A 16,213-nucleotide genomic window follows, 5' to 3' on the forward strand; every position below is an offset into this window, starting at 1 on the left:
GTTCAGTAAGGGAGGAAGCATGTCTTTTGGTACCAAGACAGTGGAAAGGAAATCATTGCAGACTAAGGGAGTTGCAATGAGCTCTCCAGAGACCGACAGCAGTTTTTATGCCATCAGCTGGTAAAGATTTGGTGGGGAAAAAGGTGTCATACGTAGCAGACCAACTGACACTTCACTGGTGCTGCATTAGCACCTTTCACAGCTGTAAATCGCCTTGCATCTGAACACACAGCCCATGTCACACTCCATAGACTGTAGCCTGGCAGGCCGGCTGAGGTGTGAATACCATCCATTGCATCCAGAACACCTAGCTTACACTCATACACATGCAAGCCATGCAGTGGGGCTGCATGCCTGTCAACAGTGTGTGACACATGCATGCACATTCAGCCGCGATGCAGGAGTCACAGAACTATTTCACACTCTACACGCTCGTCTTACCTGATGCTGCAGTGCCGCGTGTGCTAGTGCGGTTGCTCTAGTCGGAGCCATCCGGGCAGTCATACCACACACCGTCGCAGACCTTGGTGGTCGAGATGCAACCACCACTGCCACCGCACTTGAACTCGTGGTACTTGCAGGGAATATCAGGGACTGAAGATAAAAGAGAAAGAAAATGAACACATCCGTCAAGGGACAATTGTTAATGATACGCTGCTACAAGAGCATGCTTCGTTTATCTTTGCACAGCAGTAGCTATTTAATATCATTCAAATAGATATTCAACACAATATTTGGCCTGCCAGCCTGATAGCATGATGGCATGATACCATGATAGGAGGTATTAGGAAGTATTAGGAACACATGACAGTAGCATTGGCACCGCTTACTTGAGCATGTAGCAGGAACGCCGCTCCACGTTCCGGAGACGTTGCAGTAGCGCACGGCGCTGCCCTGTAGTACGTAGGGTGCATTGCAGGCGAAGAAGAGACCAGTGCCGGGCGTGAAACCTGTTCCGGTCACCTTGCCGTTGAAAGGCGCTGTCAGTGCTGTGCAGTTCTTACCTACAGGGGCCAGGGTAGGGCAGGGCAGGAAAGGGCAACAATGTGCTTTCTGAATTTTTTTATTGTTCAGACAGCACATTGCTAGTTTTAACATGTAATTGCCAGACTCAGCTTTAGCCAGCAAACAAGTTAAAGTTGTTGCCGTAAGAAGAATGCAATGGCCATTTTTTTCGGCAAGACCCTTTAAGCCAAGCTAGCAGAGCAGCCTCATTATCACAATAGAACATAAGCCGCTTGCCAGACCAAGTATGAGCCCAAACAGCGCAAGCTAGAGCAATTGCTGAATAGGAATCAGCTCCGCAGGAAAGGACCAACCAAACTGCATCCAACCATCTACCGCAGCACATGTGAAGGCAACAGTAGCAGCAGTGCCAAAAGCAAATTGCAGACCACACTCGGCGCATAATAATTAGCGGCATGCATCACGAGACCATCACTCAACACGCATTGATACTCCAAGCTGGCATGTACAGGCTCGCCACACTGCAGTAAGTGGGCGAGGACAAGTTGCAGAAATAGATTGAGGGTATCAACTATCAAGGTAATCAATAGATGGACAGTTCAAGGTATTCATCCTAGGGATCAATCTGCATATTATACCCCTGTCCCAGGGAACGTAATACAATCCAAGCTTGCTTTTAGTTTTAAAACAGGATAGGCGAGGAGCCGGATAAACGAACATAACATTACATACTCTAGAGTGTATTATGCACATGGCATATCAAAAGATGTGACATCGTGCGTACATGTACATGTAGATGCGCCACATGCAGTACAGTTACCATGCACATTCTGTAAAACAAGCGAACCATACAACAAACCCCTTTTGTTTGTGCAACTCCCTGGTTCTGGCTTCTGATATGCTATGTGAACCCTTTTAATCACAAAACCATGCCCGTTATGTGGGGTCTGGTTATGTTGTAAGTGTAACATATGTTGTAAACTGGTTGCCAGCAATCTTCTTCCGGATGGTGTGTAGTCCGGATCAATGAGGACCGGATAAGCAAGGTATGACTGTACTTGATACTGGTGTAGGTTGTTATATCTAACAAGAGGTGGAAAACGCCATCACAGCCACCAGGAAAGCATAGATATAACCACAAACAATCCTTTATCCCACAGAAGAAAACAGACACAAGAGACGGACTGCACAGCCCCCAAACGTACTTGATGTGAACACTCAGGCTTTGGCGAGACGGGGTGCTAGGACCACTCACAGGGATAGACACGGCACTGTAGCACAGCATGACAAGACACTGGCCCAACGGAGACCGGCACGGTGGCATAGGAACGCAGCAATGCTAAATAGAACTGAAGCCAACCACAAAGAAAAGGCAAACAACACAGAACATACGGCGGTGATGACCAGGAAAAAAGACGATGCCCTGCCTTAACAATGCCCCTCAGCCACAAAATAGAGTCTACAGTGAAGACTGACAGGGGCCACACACAATGCAGAGCATACTCCAAGTCAAAGACCTCAGAACACAGGACACAACACAATGAGAACATGCAACGTATGGAGACCCAGACTGTGTGATCAGCAGGACACAGCCCGTACAGGATGGAACAGACAACTGCACGCAATAAAGCACCACGTACCGGCGGACTAGTCGACGCTGATGGGAGAAGTGGCACCCCTGAGGCAGCTACGGATGCTAGAACTCTACAGCCAGACCAACACCAATGATAAAACAAAAGGATACACAACACCAGGAATCAAGTCAAATAAAGATGTGTGAACAATGACCAAACACCACAGAAAAGGACCCAGAACAAAAACTTAATTACGGACACCATAGACACTACAAAATCCAAACAGGAGCAAAATACCAACTCCCTGAGGACACTGAGCATGAGGCATGAGGCAAACGAGCAAGCAACCTCTTGCCGATGTTCCACCTTGTAACAACAATTTGCCGGGCCGCGCTGGCCACTGGACTGTATGGTAGGGGTATTACACCTGGACCTCAAGACCAACGGGCGAAGGACAGCAGGCCGGGCCCAGGTAAATACAATGAGGAACACTGCATATAACTACAGAAATAACCCAAACCCATGCCAGTCTGACCAACATACCTTCCCTGCGCATCCATGCCAGGCCCGTCGCACCGACTTTGGAGGTGGGGCGGCCATGCAAGGGGGTCCGGGGGCCCTCCGCGGTAAAAATGTCAAAAATTGAAGCCAATTGCAAGCATTTCCGGGCATTTGGTGCCATTTCAGTGTAACTACAATGAAAGACTCTTTTTTTCTGTAACAAACCACGGGGATCGGGAACGGGGATCGGTGACGGGGATTGGGGACAAGGATTCTTCATTATTTGCCACGTTTGCGCTGAGCTGCGATCATCGCGCTTTGTTGCAGTGTGCTAAAAAAACAAGAACAAAAAAACGGCCAAAAAGGTGGGGCGGCTGAGGCCACCCCAGCCGCCCAGCTGTGCCGGCCTTGCCTGCCTGGTGTACGGGTCTGAAAGATGAAAGATGGAGCTCTTGTATACACAGGCTCGGAAAGCCTGCTTCGGCTGCTCGGCAGCAGCTTCGTAGTGGTGGTCAAGGGTAATAGGATACGGATCAACTCCCCAGTGATCACACCTTTACCCATACTACGGGGGTGGTTACTACCGGCAAGCAGATACAGGAAACGATTGATGACCTTGAAATGAGGCTTCGCCGCCATGTATCCCCTACTACGGAAAACTGTGGTGTCCAGGAAATATATGCCATCATGTGCCAGTTCATGCGCAAACTCGAGGGCCGAACACTTATTAATCCTGTCTAAAGCGCGCTGAACTTGACCTTGGCAACCATGCAATGAAACAAAAATGTCACTGATAAAGCGTCTATAAACCTGAACCTCTAAACCTAAACCCTCCCCCTCTAAGATCGGAAAAATGTACCGATTCTCCAAATACAGCATAACAATGTCGGCATAGACCACTGCTGCAGGCGAACCCATGGCAGTCCCTTGGATCTGCGGAAACAAATCGTTATCATACACGAACTCGTTAGTCTTCCGAATGACTGACATCAAGGAAGTCACTGCTGTTGTTAACCGTGTACGAAGGGCCGGGGCATCCACCTTGTATACCTGTGTGTGATATACCACGACAATGCCACGTGACCGAGCTCGTTGGCGATGTTGGTGTGAAGGCTGGTCACATCTATACTCAAAAATAAATGATCGTCCCGCACAGGCAAACCTTCTACCAAGTTGATGAAATCCGTAGTTCAGGCCAGAACAGTACTTTCCTCACGTACATACAGGTTCAGTAGAAAGTCAATGAACTTAGCGGGATAGTAGCCAGGACTATTCGGACTAACAATAGGCCTAACCTTCAGGGCACAGGGCTTAGGTGTTTTGAGAAGTCTCCTGAAAACGGGCATGCGCCCCCGGTGCGACTAAGAACAGTGACATATATAAGACGATGCTCAATGCGATGCCTAGTCATGGTGAGTAAACAATTGACTCGGGTCGCGCACACGAAGTCTCAACGCAGCCTTGAGCCAGTTGGTTGCCATCCGCAGTCTAGCCACAAGTTCATCTAGCCCCTCAGGCAAAAAAACCCAGTCATTTATAATGTTGGGCATTGTGATGCTGGGCACGACCTATATCACCATAGTGAGATCAGTCCAGGACTACTATCACACTAGACTCGTCTGCCTTTGAATATATGCCCGAGTTTAATCGCGTTCTACATGTAACTCCCATACTATGTGCTGCATGTGTACACTCCGCCTATGGTTAGTCTTCTCTAGAACAACGCCTGGAGAGGTTCATTGGGGGCATGATGTCCCCCACCCCATCCCCCCCCCCTCCCTTGCCCCCTACACCTGAAGTACCAGTATTGCCCCTCCCCCCCCCCCAAATAAAGTACAGGACACAGATGGAGCACTGGGGAGCATGTAGCAGTAGGCAAAGTTGACGATGCCAGTGCAGACACATCTGACCTCGGTCACCACACTGGCAAGGTCGTATGGTCTCCAAGGAACATAGCTACCAGAGAACACACAGAATGGGAGTATATAGTGCTATCCCGGAGGATAGACAACCTCCTATACAAAAATACCTACTGATAGAGTTCTGTGTAGACCATATGTGCACATATGTGTGGATGAGTACTAGTGTCATGACCCGGATCAGACTCGTCGTGAAAGCGACCATGCATTGAGTTCAGCAGCCAAAAGCTGGGCTCCGAAATATTCTAGAGTTCTGTAAGAACCATGATTAGTCCTGCGAAGGATTTGGCACTTTCGTTAGTTGAGCAATCATGGCTTACAACTCGTGGCCTAGAGTCGCAAGTGTTGTCGTACGTCGGCAACACCTTCAGTACAAGTCATCAGCATTGTACTCACTACACTGTTGAGCTTGAGGGGACCCTGCTTAGTCCTGCAAAGGAGCTGATACCTTTGTTAGTCGAGCAAGCAAGGCCCCTCTTCTCGCGTCGTACGACGTAAAGGGTCCTGCAAGTGCTTCGCGCACTGCGGACTCCGTTATCCTTTTTTGGGAGAGGTCACGGCTTGACCGTGAAGCACCCTACGGGGCAATGAGACTTGAGAGGGAAGAGCCTACGGGCAGGAGATGAAGGGTGACCCAATCAAGACAGCGTACGAAGGCGGCGTGCTCTGGCTGCAGCAACTTCCGACAGCGTACTCCAGGCCCCGTCGCACGAAGAGCCTCGGAGTCCCTTTCATGTAATGTGGGTGAGCGAGCTCCCCGTATTGATTGATCTTTGTACTATATTCTAGTTTGGCTGATTGCACATATTGCACCACTGTTTGTAATATAGAAATAATCCTTACGCATTCTTGCCGCTGTATACTTTTGATCACATAATGTAGCATACAGAGGTCTAGCCAGGATTTTATGCCAGCCGGCCAACGTTCTAGTGAAAATGCATCGTTCTGGGGGCTGCGCCCCCAGACCCCCCCCCCCCCCATCAGTCACATATCCACACAGACACACACACACCACTACAAATCTTTCATTGCAGCTTGCATCTCCTTTCGCTTCGTCCAATTATGGACATTTATCAGGCAGTTGTGACAATGACATTGTGACTATAGGTAAATTAACAAAAATAATTAAAATTATTTTTGTTAATTTACCTATAGTCACAATGTCATTGTCACAACTAAAATATGAAAAAGGAAACAAACAGCTACATCAGCATGGATCATGTGTTCACTAAAGCAACGTGGAGGAACTATGTTCCAAAATGCAGCATGCACAAGACCCATCCTAGCCACGAATGGCCCACGATATGACAGTCCAGAGTCTGTAGCTGTCAGTGTCACTGCTAGCCGTGTACCTACCCACCGTAAGCAGCGAACCATGGCCCGACCTAGCACCTGTTACATTTTACTGGCACTCTGCGCACCAACGACATACATGTACTCAAGTGCATACTCAAGTGCATTTCAGGGTGAGTGAAGAGCTAGCACTGACTGAGCCTCTGCTACGTAGATCTACTGACTCAAGTGCTAGTATAGTGCAGTGATCTACGCAAGTACAGTGCACTGTAGTGCAGTGCCAGTACAGTGGAAGTAGTTTTCGCTGCTGCCGCCTTGCCGGTATTTCTGTTTCCACGATTATTCGGACATTGTAGTGGCAGAAACTGGACCTATTTTCGACAGCTGACAGTGGTCAACTCTTACCTTGGCGGAGGATAGTGGGCTTGGTGACATGATTGAAAGAAAAATGATCCCGAACACAGCATGCTACAAATACTTGTACTTGTAGAAACTGAAAATTTCTCTGAATCTCAATTGTTTGCCAGCCGGCCAAAATAACCCTTGGAGCTGTCTCAGCCGGCAGGTCGCCCTCCCAGCCGGCATTCTGCCGGCTGAGCCGGCTTTGGCTAGGCCTCTGAGCATATATAAGGAGCTGTTTTGCTAACATTCATCCTCGATTCTCGGGGAGCTCACTACTCCTCTCGATTCTGAGAGAGTCACTCCGACTCTCTCCTGCTTTGGGTCTTTTGACTCTACACACTTGATCATTCGATCTAGTACTGCAATGGTTCAAATAAACACTGTTCAAGTGGAATTAGAAACCTGTCGTTCTGTGTGAGCTAGCAACTTGGATGGCGACTATATTGGTCATCTACCTGGGTAGCCACTAGACTGATCTAAGCCAAGTCACAAACCCGCCAAGCGCGGCCATGACATTAGTAAACGGACAGCTAACCCTAGTCTAAGTAAAATAAATGTAGAATGTAGACCCTGGGCAAAAAAATAAGAAAAATAATAGCAAAACATGAGGGAACTCGGATGGAGAGCCAAGGATTAAAATTAAAAAAGAGGACCATAAGTTTACGAGTTATCCGTTTTGTCCAACACTAACGGATATAAACGTGATGCAGCTAAGCATCAGGTCGTTGAATATCATGATCTCATCAGTCAGTTTTTGTGCTGATTGTGGCACATTTTTGACTCAACAGTATTCTGCTTATAACCGTTAGTGTTGGACAAAACGGATAACTTGTAAACATGAGGGAACACTCATCCTTACCCAAGTCCCAACGTCAGCACTCGGTGCCGCTCCGAACCAAGAGGAACATTGGAGAGATCGTCCATCAGCTCCTCTCTCGTCCTGCGATCAAATCGCCTAATGCTAAAACACAAAAAGATAGGAAAGGCAAGTAGAATAAAAAAATCAATAAAATACTTCGAAGTAATAAACAACAATACAAGTTTGAACAGCTGCAAACGTAATGGACGATCCGAACAAGACCAATGATCTACCTAGAAATTCTAGAAGACTAGGAAACATCCATACCTGCTCAAACTGAAGAGGAAAGCATAGAAGAGGGTAAAAGGGGGCACTACTGAAGTGTTCCTGGGATAGCTATGGTCTTTGCTATGCTATTTATTTGCAGTCTGATTCATCTGAAAAACGAAGTTTCAACTTTCAAGCATTTAATTTACAGTCCTACCATACCCTCGTTAGTATGACATCGGTTGCAAGACAAACCTCATTAGTAGACAACGATCCAAAATCCCATGAATCATTAGCAGTCGTACATGCAAGTCCGGATAAGAGATAATTCGTTTGTAGACCAAATTCGTTATAACGTCCCTTTCAGCTGTCCCACAGGTTTGAATTCTCATTACAAGAAAATGCGGATGGCCGAGGATAGCTCCATTGATATTTCATGGTGTCTTGTATCGGGGTCCGATGAAACATTGTCTGATAATGGGTTGTCTTGTACAGGGGTCTGGTGGAAAACACTGTCTAATAACAAGGAAACATCAGTTCTGATGTGGACACAATTTGGATGATGCAAAGCAGCAGAAAAATGTACTTGTTATCGGACAAAAAAAGTTGATACCCCCAGGGTTGTCTCCTAACAAGGGTAGACCTACGAAATAGTGGTTGCGACTTCGGCGATGATTGTTAGGAAAGGGTTTGCTCTCGACACTGGAGCTCACGCTATTCTGCCGCCTTGACTTTACACTTGACTGACTGACAGCTGCCACCCAGAGCACATGAAAAGTCCATCCAACCTTCCACTCGGAAAACCAGCAAGAAGGGACCACTCCCTGCTCAATACACAGTGTTTCGGGAAAATGAACCCTCATCAGTCGAGTTTGAGTAGGCTGAGGAAGATTGCGCCTGAAGAGCACCATTTATAATATTATAGTGCTCTCTAGGTCCAAACATCACCAGGGATACAAACTTACAGAGACGCTCCGTTTGCAGCGCGACCAACACCTCGTGAGCACCAGATAGCAGTGCGAGTCAGTGTCGCTCCTGGACGGTGAGAGCTGAGAGAGAGAGAGAGAGAGAGAGAGAGAGAGAGAGAGAGAGAGAGAGAGAGAGAGAGAGAGAGAGAGAGAGAGAGAGAGAGAGAGAGAGAGAGAGAGAGAGCGGGGGGAAAGAGAGAGAGAGAGAGAGAGAGAGAGAGAGAGAGAGAGAGAGAGAGAGAGGGAGAGAGAGAGAGGGAGAGAGAGAGAGAGAGAGAGAGAGAGAGAGAGAGAGAGAACGAGAGAGAACGAGAGAGAGAGAGAGAGAGAGAGAGAGAGAGAGAGAGAGAGAGAGAGAGAGAGAGAGAGAGAGAGAGAGGGAGGGAGGGAGGGAGAGAGAGAGAGAGAGAGAGAGAGAGAGAGAGAGAGAGAGAGAGAGAGAGAGAGAGACACACACACACACACACACACACACACAAACACACAGAGACAGACAGGCAGACAGAAGGAGAGAAGACAGAGATCCGGGATGTGACATCATCATGACATCGGCCGTTGCTGCGTATGTTGGATCCAAGGTAACGAAAAGATGACACATGGGCAATCTCCATGGTTCGAATCGCGAGCGGCTCTAGATCGTCGTTAGAGGTGTTGGGGCCAGAAACCATGACCTTGGTTTGGGTGGGGGGCACACGCACGCACACACACACACACACACACACACACACACACACACACACACACACACACACACACGCAGCCAACGCCATACTCAGCACGTGCGGGCCGCGCGAACAGCGTTACACTTGTGCCTCGCAATATCCTGTGGCCGACGAAAACTGCGCGCACAAGTGCCACAAATGAGGGGCTTCGCCACAGGCTCCATGCGGGACTGGACAATAGCGTCGACAGCGTCACGGCAGGTGACCCGCCATCCCTGTCGATCTTGGACGATGTCACCAAGCTGCTCCAGAGGAACGCCAACACACACACACACACACACACACAGACACACACACACACAGACACACACACACACACACATACACACATACACACATACTGTGTACCATGTATATGCCCGTCACAAGAAAAGCACGCAAAGTTGCGGAAGTCAGGCCTCGCTGGACCAACCAGAATGGAGCTGCTACGGGCCTGAGCACGCAGCTTTCCCCATGTTGCAGAAGGCAATGCAGTGCTGCAAGTGGCAGGCAATCCTACGTGAAAAATTGGCACATACACCTCCATATTAATAATTCCAACGAGAGAGCTCAGTTGAAAGCTCAGGGCCCTCACTATGCTTTTTTGCCTAGGTTATCATGCATTATGCGATAGCAATAAACAACAGTTTTATTCGGCTGAAATAAAGGATACCAATAGACCTCACTTGTACTTGGCTGAAATAAATTGTTCATCGTTGTTATTGCATTTAGTTTTTCATTTCGATATCACACGAATAAAGAGCGCTTGGGCTTGAAGGCTAGAGAGGGCTTGACCGCCCAGGAGCCCTCGCTATGCTTATTAATAATTGCCTAGGTCATCATGTGTGTTATTCGAACTGATAGAAACGTCTTTGCAATACAAAAACATGTGCATGACAATCAAAACTTTAGTTCATAAACGCACATCGATACATAACTCAAAACTCAAACTCTCAGACAGGTACATTCTACCAAGTAAAAGTAAAATATAATAATAGATTACGCTATGGTACTAGCTTATTTCATTTTTTCCAGCCCTGTTTCAACATGTGGCCAGCAGTCTTTGCCAGAATGGTACGGAACATCAACGGAATAGGGCCAGGCTGGTGCGTAACATGATGATGGCCCTACCGACCGCACACCAAACAAGTTCGAGCATGAGAGCATATATTTTCTCCTGCTGAATGGATGCCTGTGCAGCGGTCTCTAGCTGTCGACGCGTCTTGTCACGAAGGCGGTGAGTCTCCAAACGACGGGATATTTGCTCCGTCGTTTCTTGCTGTTGGCATAGCCTTTCGCAAGCACGGCGACTCTCGAGGCGGCGGGACCTCTCTTCTCCCTTCTTCTACTCTCTGTGTAGGCACTCCTGCCGACGCCGTCTGCTCAGAGCTTTAACACTGTCACCCCTGTCATTTTGCTCTTCCTCATAGTCCTCTTCTCAGCATTCTATTTATACAACAACTACGCCCATTAAAACACTGCAATCTACCTGATCCTTACATTCCCAGCCCATTAGTACCACACCCCTAAACTTTCGACCGATAGTACGACACTTTCTATGGTCTTTTGAAATCAAACCGCGACCATTACAATAATGTGATCTAAACCATAATGAGCGTTAGCAGGCAGCCCAGCGAGCTGGCCCGACCTGCACGCATGCGCGAGTCACGTGGTCGTGCGCCCTCCAAGATCCTGTACAATGTCTCTTGCATGTCATTGCCGTTTTCAACTTTCGAGCATGCAACTTGCGGAACATGCGTTCCCAAACAATTTCCTCTACAATTGTGCTCGCCCCGGTGTATCTTGCTAAGCTCAATGTTAAAAGTGCATTCTGCCGAATTCCTGTCCGCCCGGAGGATTGGTCCTTGTTGATCCGCTGGCAGGATCAATACTTTTATGAGAGTGCCCTGCCCTTCAGACTGTATTACACTCCAGTCCAGCTATATGGAACTCTGTCGCATCCGCCAGTGAATGGACTATGTGCTAGCAGTTCGCACTCCCACGCCTGTTGCATTACGGGGAATACCTCAACTAACGTTACTTCGTCAGTGCATGCTCTGGACTTGTGTTAGCTTGCCAGCAATTCGCTATTCTGCTCCGAGCGTTTACATACTTCGATGTTTCTCTGGCCCCAGCAAAAGTGGAGGGTCCAGCTCAAGTCCTGACGTTATTGGCATCATCCCATTACGGGGAGTACCTCGACTAACGTTTCTGTCTCGATGCATGCTCTGAACTTGTGTTAGCTCGCCAGCAACTCGCTACTTGGCGCCGCACGTTTACATACCTCGGTGTTTCTCTGGCGTCAGTAAAAGTGCTTCCTCAATGCATGCTCTGGACCTGTGTTAGCTCGCCAGCAACTCGCTACTCGGCGTTTTCTCTGGCGTCAGCAAAAGTGGAGAGTCCAGCCCACGTCCTGATGTTTATCGACGTCATCCCGGACACCCGCCGCGCTAACATCAGTATGCCTATGGACGAACTTGCCAAGCTTCGTGATCTCCTTCGGGCCACAATTCACACAGCTTCAACTACCCAATGTCAACTCGAGTCTCTTCTGGGAAAGCTCTCGTTTGCTACAAGAGTGATAGCCCCTGGACGCAAATTGCAGATTGTGGTCACTTGCCAACTGGTACCGACAGCCGTATTACCTGATCAAGCTCTCCAAAGAGTGCCTCAAAGATCTTTGCTGATGGCCTGAGCTCCTAGATTAGCGGAACGGCCGGTCCTTCTTCCTACACCCTAAGTGGACGCCGTCCCCCGACTTGCTGCTATTCACTGATGCAAGTGGTGCACTTGGCCAGTGCTCGTACAATTGCGACCGGGGATGGGGCGATGGACAGTCAATCAAGCAGAGCAGCAATCGCAAAGGGTTGTTTGCAATTGTGGCAGCCCGCAGCACCTGGGAAAACTAGCGGCATCAGCTGCGAATGCCAATCGATGGGCATTTACAGCAACTGCGAGGATATTGCTCATAAGTTGTGGCTTTGGCCTGGCGTTGTACACCGGCCACTCGTTTCGAATCAGCTGCCGGACTCGATATTCAGAGAGGCGGGAAGGTGGAAAGCGATGTCTGCCCGAGTAACATTCGGACACCACCTGCAGCCAAAGTATGGGTGGCTGCGGCAATGGCCTCAGCCCATGATATCAAGTTCTGACAGTCTTTACCTAGCTTGCACCGTTTACAAATTGCACGGGTAGCTGCACTTTGTGATCCGCTCCGGGAGTGCCGATTTATGGAATATATGCTCTCAACTGGTTATGCATACCAATGTATTTAGCATTTGGCGGCTCTACTCAAAGCCATTGGCGGCTCTACTCAGAGTCATTGGCGGCTCCATGCGGAGTCATTGGCGGCTCCATGCGGAGTCATTGGCGGCTCCAAGCGGAGTCATTGGCGGCTCCATGCGGAGTCATTGGCGGCTCCATGCGGAGTCATTGGCGGCTCCATGCGGAGTCAATTTGCGGCTCCATGCGAGGTCATTCGGCGGCTCCATGCGGGGTCATTCGGCGGCTCCATGCGAAGTCATTCGGTGGCTCCATGCTGAGTCATTTGACGGCTCCAAGCGGAGTCATTTGCCGGCTCAGCTGCGAGCCATCTAGTGGCTCCAAGCAGAGCCATCATACCTGTTGCTCGAATCGGCACTCCCAGCTTAATCCAAAACTCGGTTGCTCTGTTGTGAGGTGGGGGGATGCTAACCTAGGAATGGGTTTGCTCCCCACACTGGAGCTCGCGCTATTCCGTCGACTTGACACTTACCGGACTCACGACTGCCATCCAGAGTCGCCACCACTATTTCTAAACCATACGGCTAATTATTTTAGTTAGCTATCCACTTACCGGTACAGTAAAACCTGTGACTACCGACCACCCCTTGGTGCCAGCAAAAGCGGTCTTTAGTAGCAGGTGGTCTTTAGTTAGAGGTTTGCACCGCGTGACCATAATATGTGGATCCCATTATATGATATGTATGTCAAAATGCAGCAAATACAATTCCCCAGGACTTGCGCAATGTCATTCTTATTTCAGGTCAAACAACACTTGGAGAGAAAGACGGAGAGATGGAGAGAGAGACAGAGAGAAGATTAATTTTTTGCAGACTTCAAATTCAGCTGACGGCAGGAGTCAAACGTTCCCTGGGGAAGTTTCGTTTTGCGCTGGGCTTCAAATTTGTTCATGCGATCAATCGTACCGACTGTCCTTGTTGTGACTTATCGGTTGCTTGAACGCGATCCTTCAGCATCAGGACCTTGTGGTGCTGCTTTGTTTTTGGATACCTTGATGCCATCGTCGATCCGTCTGTATGACTGGGGTGACAGAGCCGCCCAGTCTTCGTTTCTCCTCCGAGTAGTAACATCGATCAGAGTGCGCTTTCGATGCGCTCTCCAAGACGTTTCCTATCATGTTTTTTCTTGACAGCGCTTGAAATTTTGACAGGTGTAGTGCAGTCCACACCTACTCCACAGCCAAAATTACCTGCGTTCATTTGTTCAGCTGTAGTATCGAAATATTCCTTTCAGGACCATGGAAAATCAGTAAAATTTCAGGAAGGAGCTTCGAGCAACATTTGATTTCCTACATCGCGGTCGCTAGTTACGGGTCAAAAATTGTCTTTGGGACAGGAAAAAGCGGTCGCTGGTCGCATTCAGCAGGTAGTCGCTAGTCACAGTGCATTTTGAATGTGAGACCGTCCATGCCTGGCCAAGTGGTCGGTAGTACCAGGCTGGTCGCTAGTCACGGTGGTCTTTAGTTACAGGTTTTACTGTATATCCCTTACCGAAATTGTATTCTTGAACGCAATATTCTTCTTTCTTTTTCTTCTACTCCGTTCCATCAGCACTCGGCCGATGGCAGGGGATTGGCACCCACTGGGCTAGCATGCAGCAGCCAAAGCTGGGGCCTTTTCTTACTCCGTCAAACCCACTTCTTAAAACGAAACTGACGTGCATATTCACATTGCATGTTGTGAATGTCCCCATATTTGCCCCGACATCTTAGCTCGTACAGCGCTCCAGATGCATCTATGCTACGGTGCGCACCGCATACTCGAATTACGGTACGGGACACATACGGGATACTGCACCAACCATGGCATGCCACGTGAACCACCCTACCAGGCACCGAGACACGCACCGAATTATAGCGGTGTGGATACTGGCTAGCACCAGATGCTACTAAAGTACAACTGAATAGCGTCTTTTGCATAGCTACGGGAATAAACTCATATCCCAAGCATTGCAGCTCTGCTAATAGAATAATTCAGGTTACTCCCACTCCATTTCTCTAGTGCTTATTTTCTGAAAAATTATTATCTCTGGCACCAGAATGCTGCCACCCAGAGTACATTAACCAGAGTGTGCAGCCCAAGGAGAATCATCCCACGGCAAAGTTTATTGTTTAGGGCATAGACTCGCAGTAACAGGCTCACTTTTGCTGCATCTCACACCGCTTCACACGGTCATCTACTCTAGCACCATGGAAATTTCTGTTGCACATTGCTGCTTGTTTAACAAAAACGTAGAAAACACACCGAATTTCCAGGAATTACCATGGTGATACGGTACTTTAGCTTGAACCTATTGTATGACGGGTTTTCTATGATTCATAATGACCCAGGGAATAACTAACAGTTAGCGACGCAATTCTTCTGAGGTGTAAAGTGACTTCAGGAATACATGTATGTTGCAGAAAACTGCGATGCATGCTGACTATTTACTGTGCCCTATTGTGCACCATATACCTGGTGGGTTACTCAGGGATACAGTAGATGCACACAAGTACCGTGCATCACGGCACAGGCTAGGTTCGCAACTAGCTGCTACAGTGTACTTGTGGTACGAACTTGCACTCTACTCAACTCTGCATACGCAAAGAGTGCTGGTGCCGAAATGAACCAGAAGGGTGCTGAGTGGGACGCAACAACACTGACTCTGTATACCCATGTACACAGATATGGTAGGGTATTCAGTACCTGCTCTAAGATTTCACACAAACCGGGTACACGTCTACCTGGCACAACTCCTGCAACACTGGGCCAGAGCCAGATGCGTTCAAGTGCGGCTACTGTGTGTCAGGGAGTCGTAAATTTACTTTCGACTTCCTGATGTACATGATTGTACATGTACATGACCCTTGTATGAACGTACTCGCACTGGGCACTCTGGCCGCACGCATCTGCACGCGTATGCAGCCTGTCAGTGGCGGTATACCCTCGAAGTATAAAAAAAGTATAGTACTCGACAGGACTTCCGACCGGGTCGCAGGTAACCCAGTGTTCTTTTTCCAAAAGGTCCAAGTACTCACAAACAGGGCCACTGACCCGGCCCTGGAGCAGACACTGGTAATCTAGGTCCAAGTTTGCTCGATTTCGTTCTGACGCTTCATGTGCTTTCATAGCCAAGGACAGGTTTCTCACTTTCTTCGCAAGCTCTTTTAGTCTTGAGAGTTGACAACTGCTTATGGTTGTGTTGGCTGAAACATGTCAGCTAATCTGACAACAGTCCAACCCCATTTTACTTGTAAGTAGTCAGCGAGTGGCTTTGATGGGGCCATACTAGAGGGAAAGTTACGCGGCATATTTGTGCTTCCTTTTTGAAAACACGTTCTCGCTCGAAGGGTTTCTAAACTTTATCCCTGCGCTCATTGATGGAGTTCATCGATGGAGTTGCCAGCAGCACCCTACAGAAGAACAATGTTGTCAAGTGTTTTATGAAAATTGTCAAACATTTTCAAATTGCTATAAGTTTGGTTAGGGCCGGGTTCCACTGCGGCTCCGCAGCTCCGCTGCTCCACAGTACAGTCAGTATCGCCTATAGCGTTGGTGTTTGA

At 48.4% G+C, this 16,213-nt stretch overlaps 1 protein-coding gene across 9 annotated transcripts in view; it reads right to left on the reverse strand.

The window, feature by feature from the left end:
- The window catches only part of LOC135810700 (CUB and sushi domain-containing protein 2-like), a 41,429-nt gene that overhangs the window by 11,169 nt on the left and 14,047 nt on the right, over positions 1–16,213 (reverse strand). For 5 of the 9 annotated variants that reach the window (XM_065324202.1, XM_065324206.1, XM_065324192.1 and 2 more), the window contains exons 2-8: positions 9,462–9,653; positions 8,687–8,770; positions 7,515–7,616; positions 2,607–2,670; positions 2,222–2,315; positions 831–1,004; positions 442–594 (exon numbers count right to left, since the gene is read on the reverse strand). In XM_065324202.1, coding sequence (XP_065180274.1) covers positions 479–594; positions 831–1,004; positions 2,222–2,315; positions 2,607–2,670; positions 7,515–7,616; positions 8,687–8,770; positions 9,462–9,653 — 826 coding nt within the window. In that variant the 3' untranslated portion in view covers positions 442–478. Of the gene's footprint in view, positions 1–441; positions 595–830; positions 1,005–2,221; positions 2,316–2,606; positions 2,671–7,514; positions 7,617–8,686; positions 8,771–9,461; positions 9,654–16,213 lie in introns of those variants that run through there. The other 4 variants (XM_065324210.1, XM_065324214.1, XM_065324219.1 and 1 more) reach the window with 4 other exon arrangements.

Source organism: Sycon ciliatum, chromosome 1 (genome assembly GCF_964019385.1).
Source record: "Sycon ciliatum chromosome 1, ocSycCili1.1, whole genome shotgun sequence".
Taxonomy (NCBI): Eukaryota; Metazoa; Porifera; class Calcarea; order Leucosolenida; family Sycettidae; genus Sycon; species Sycon ciliatum.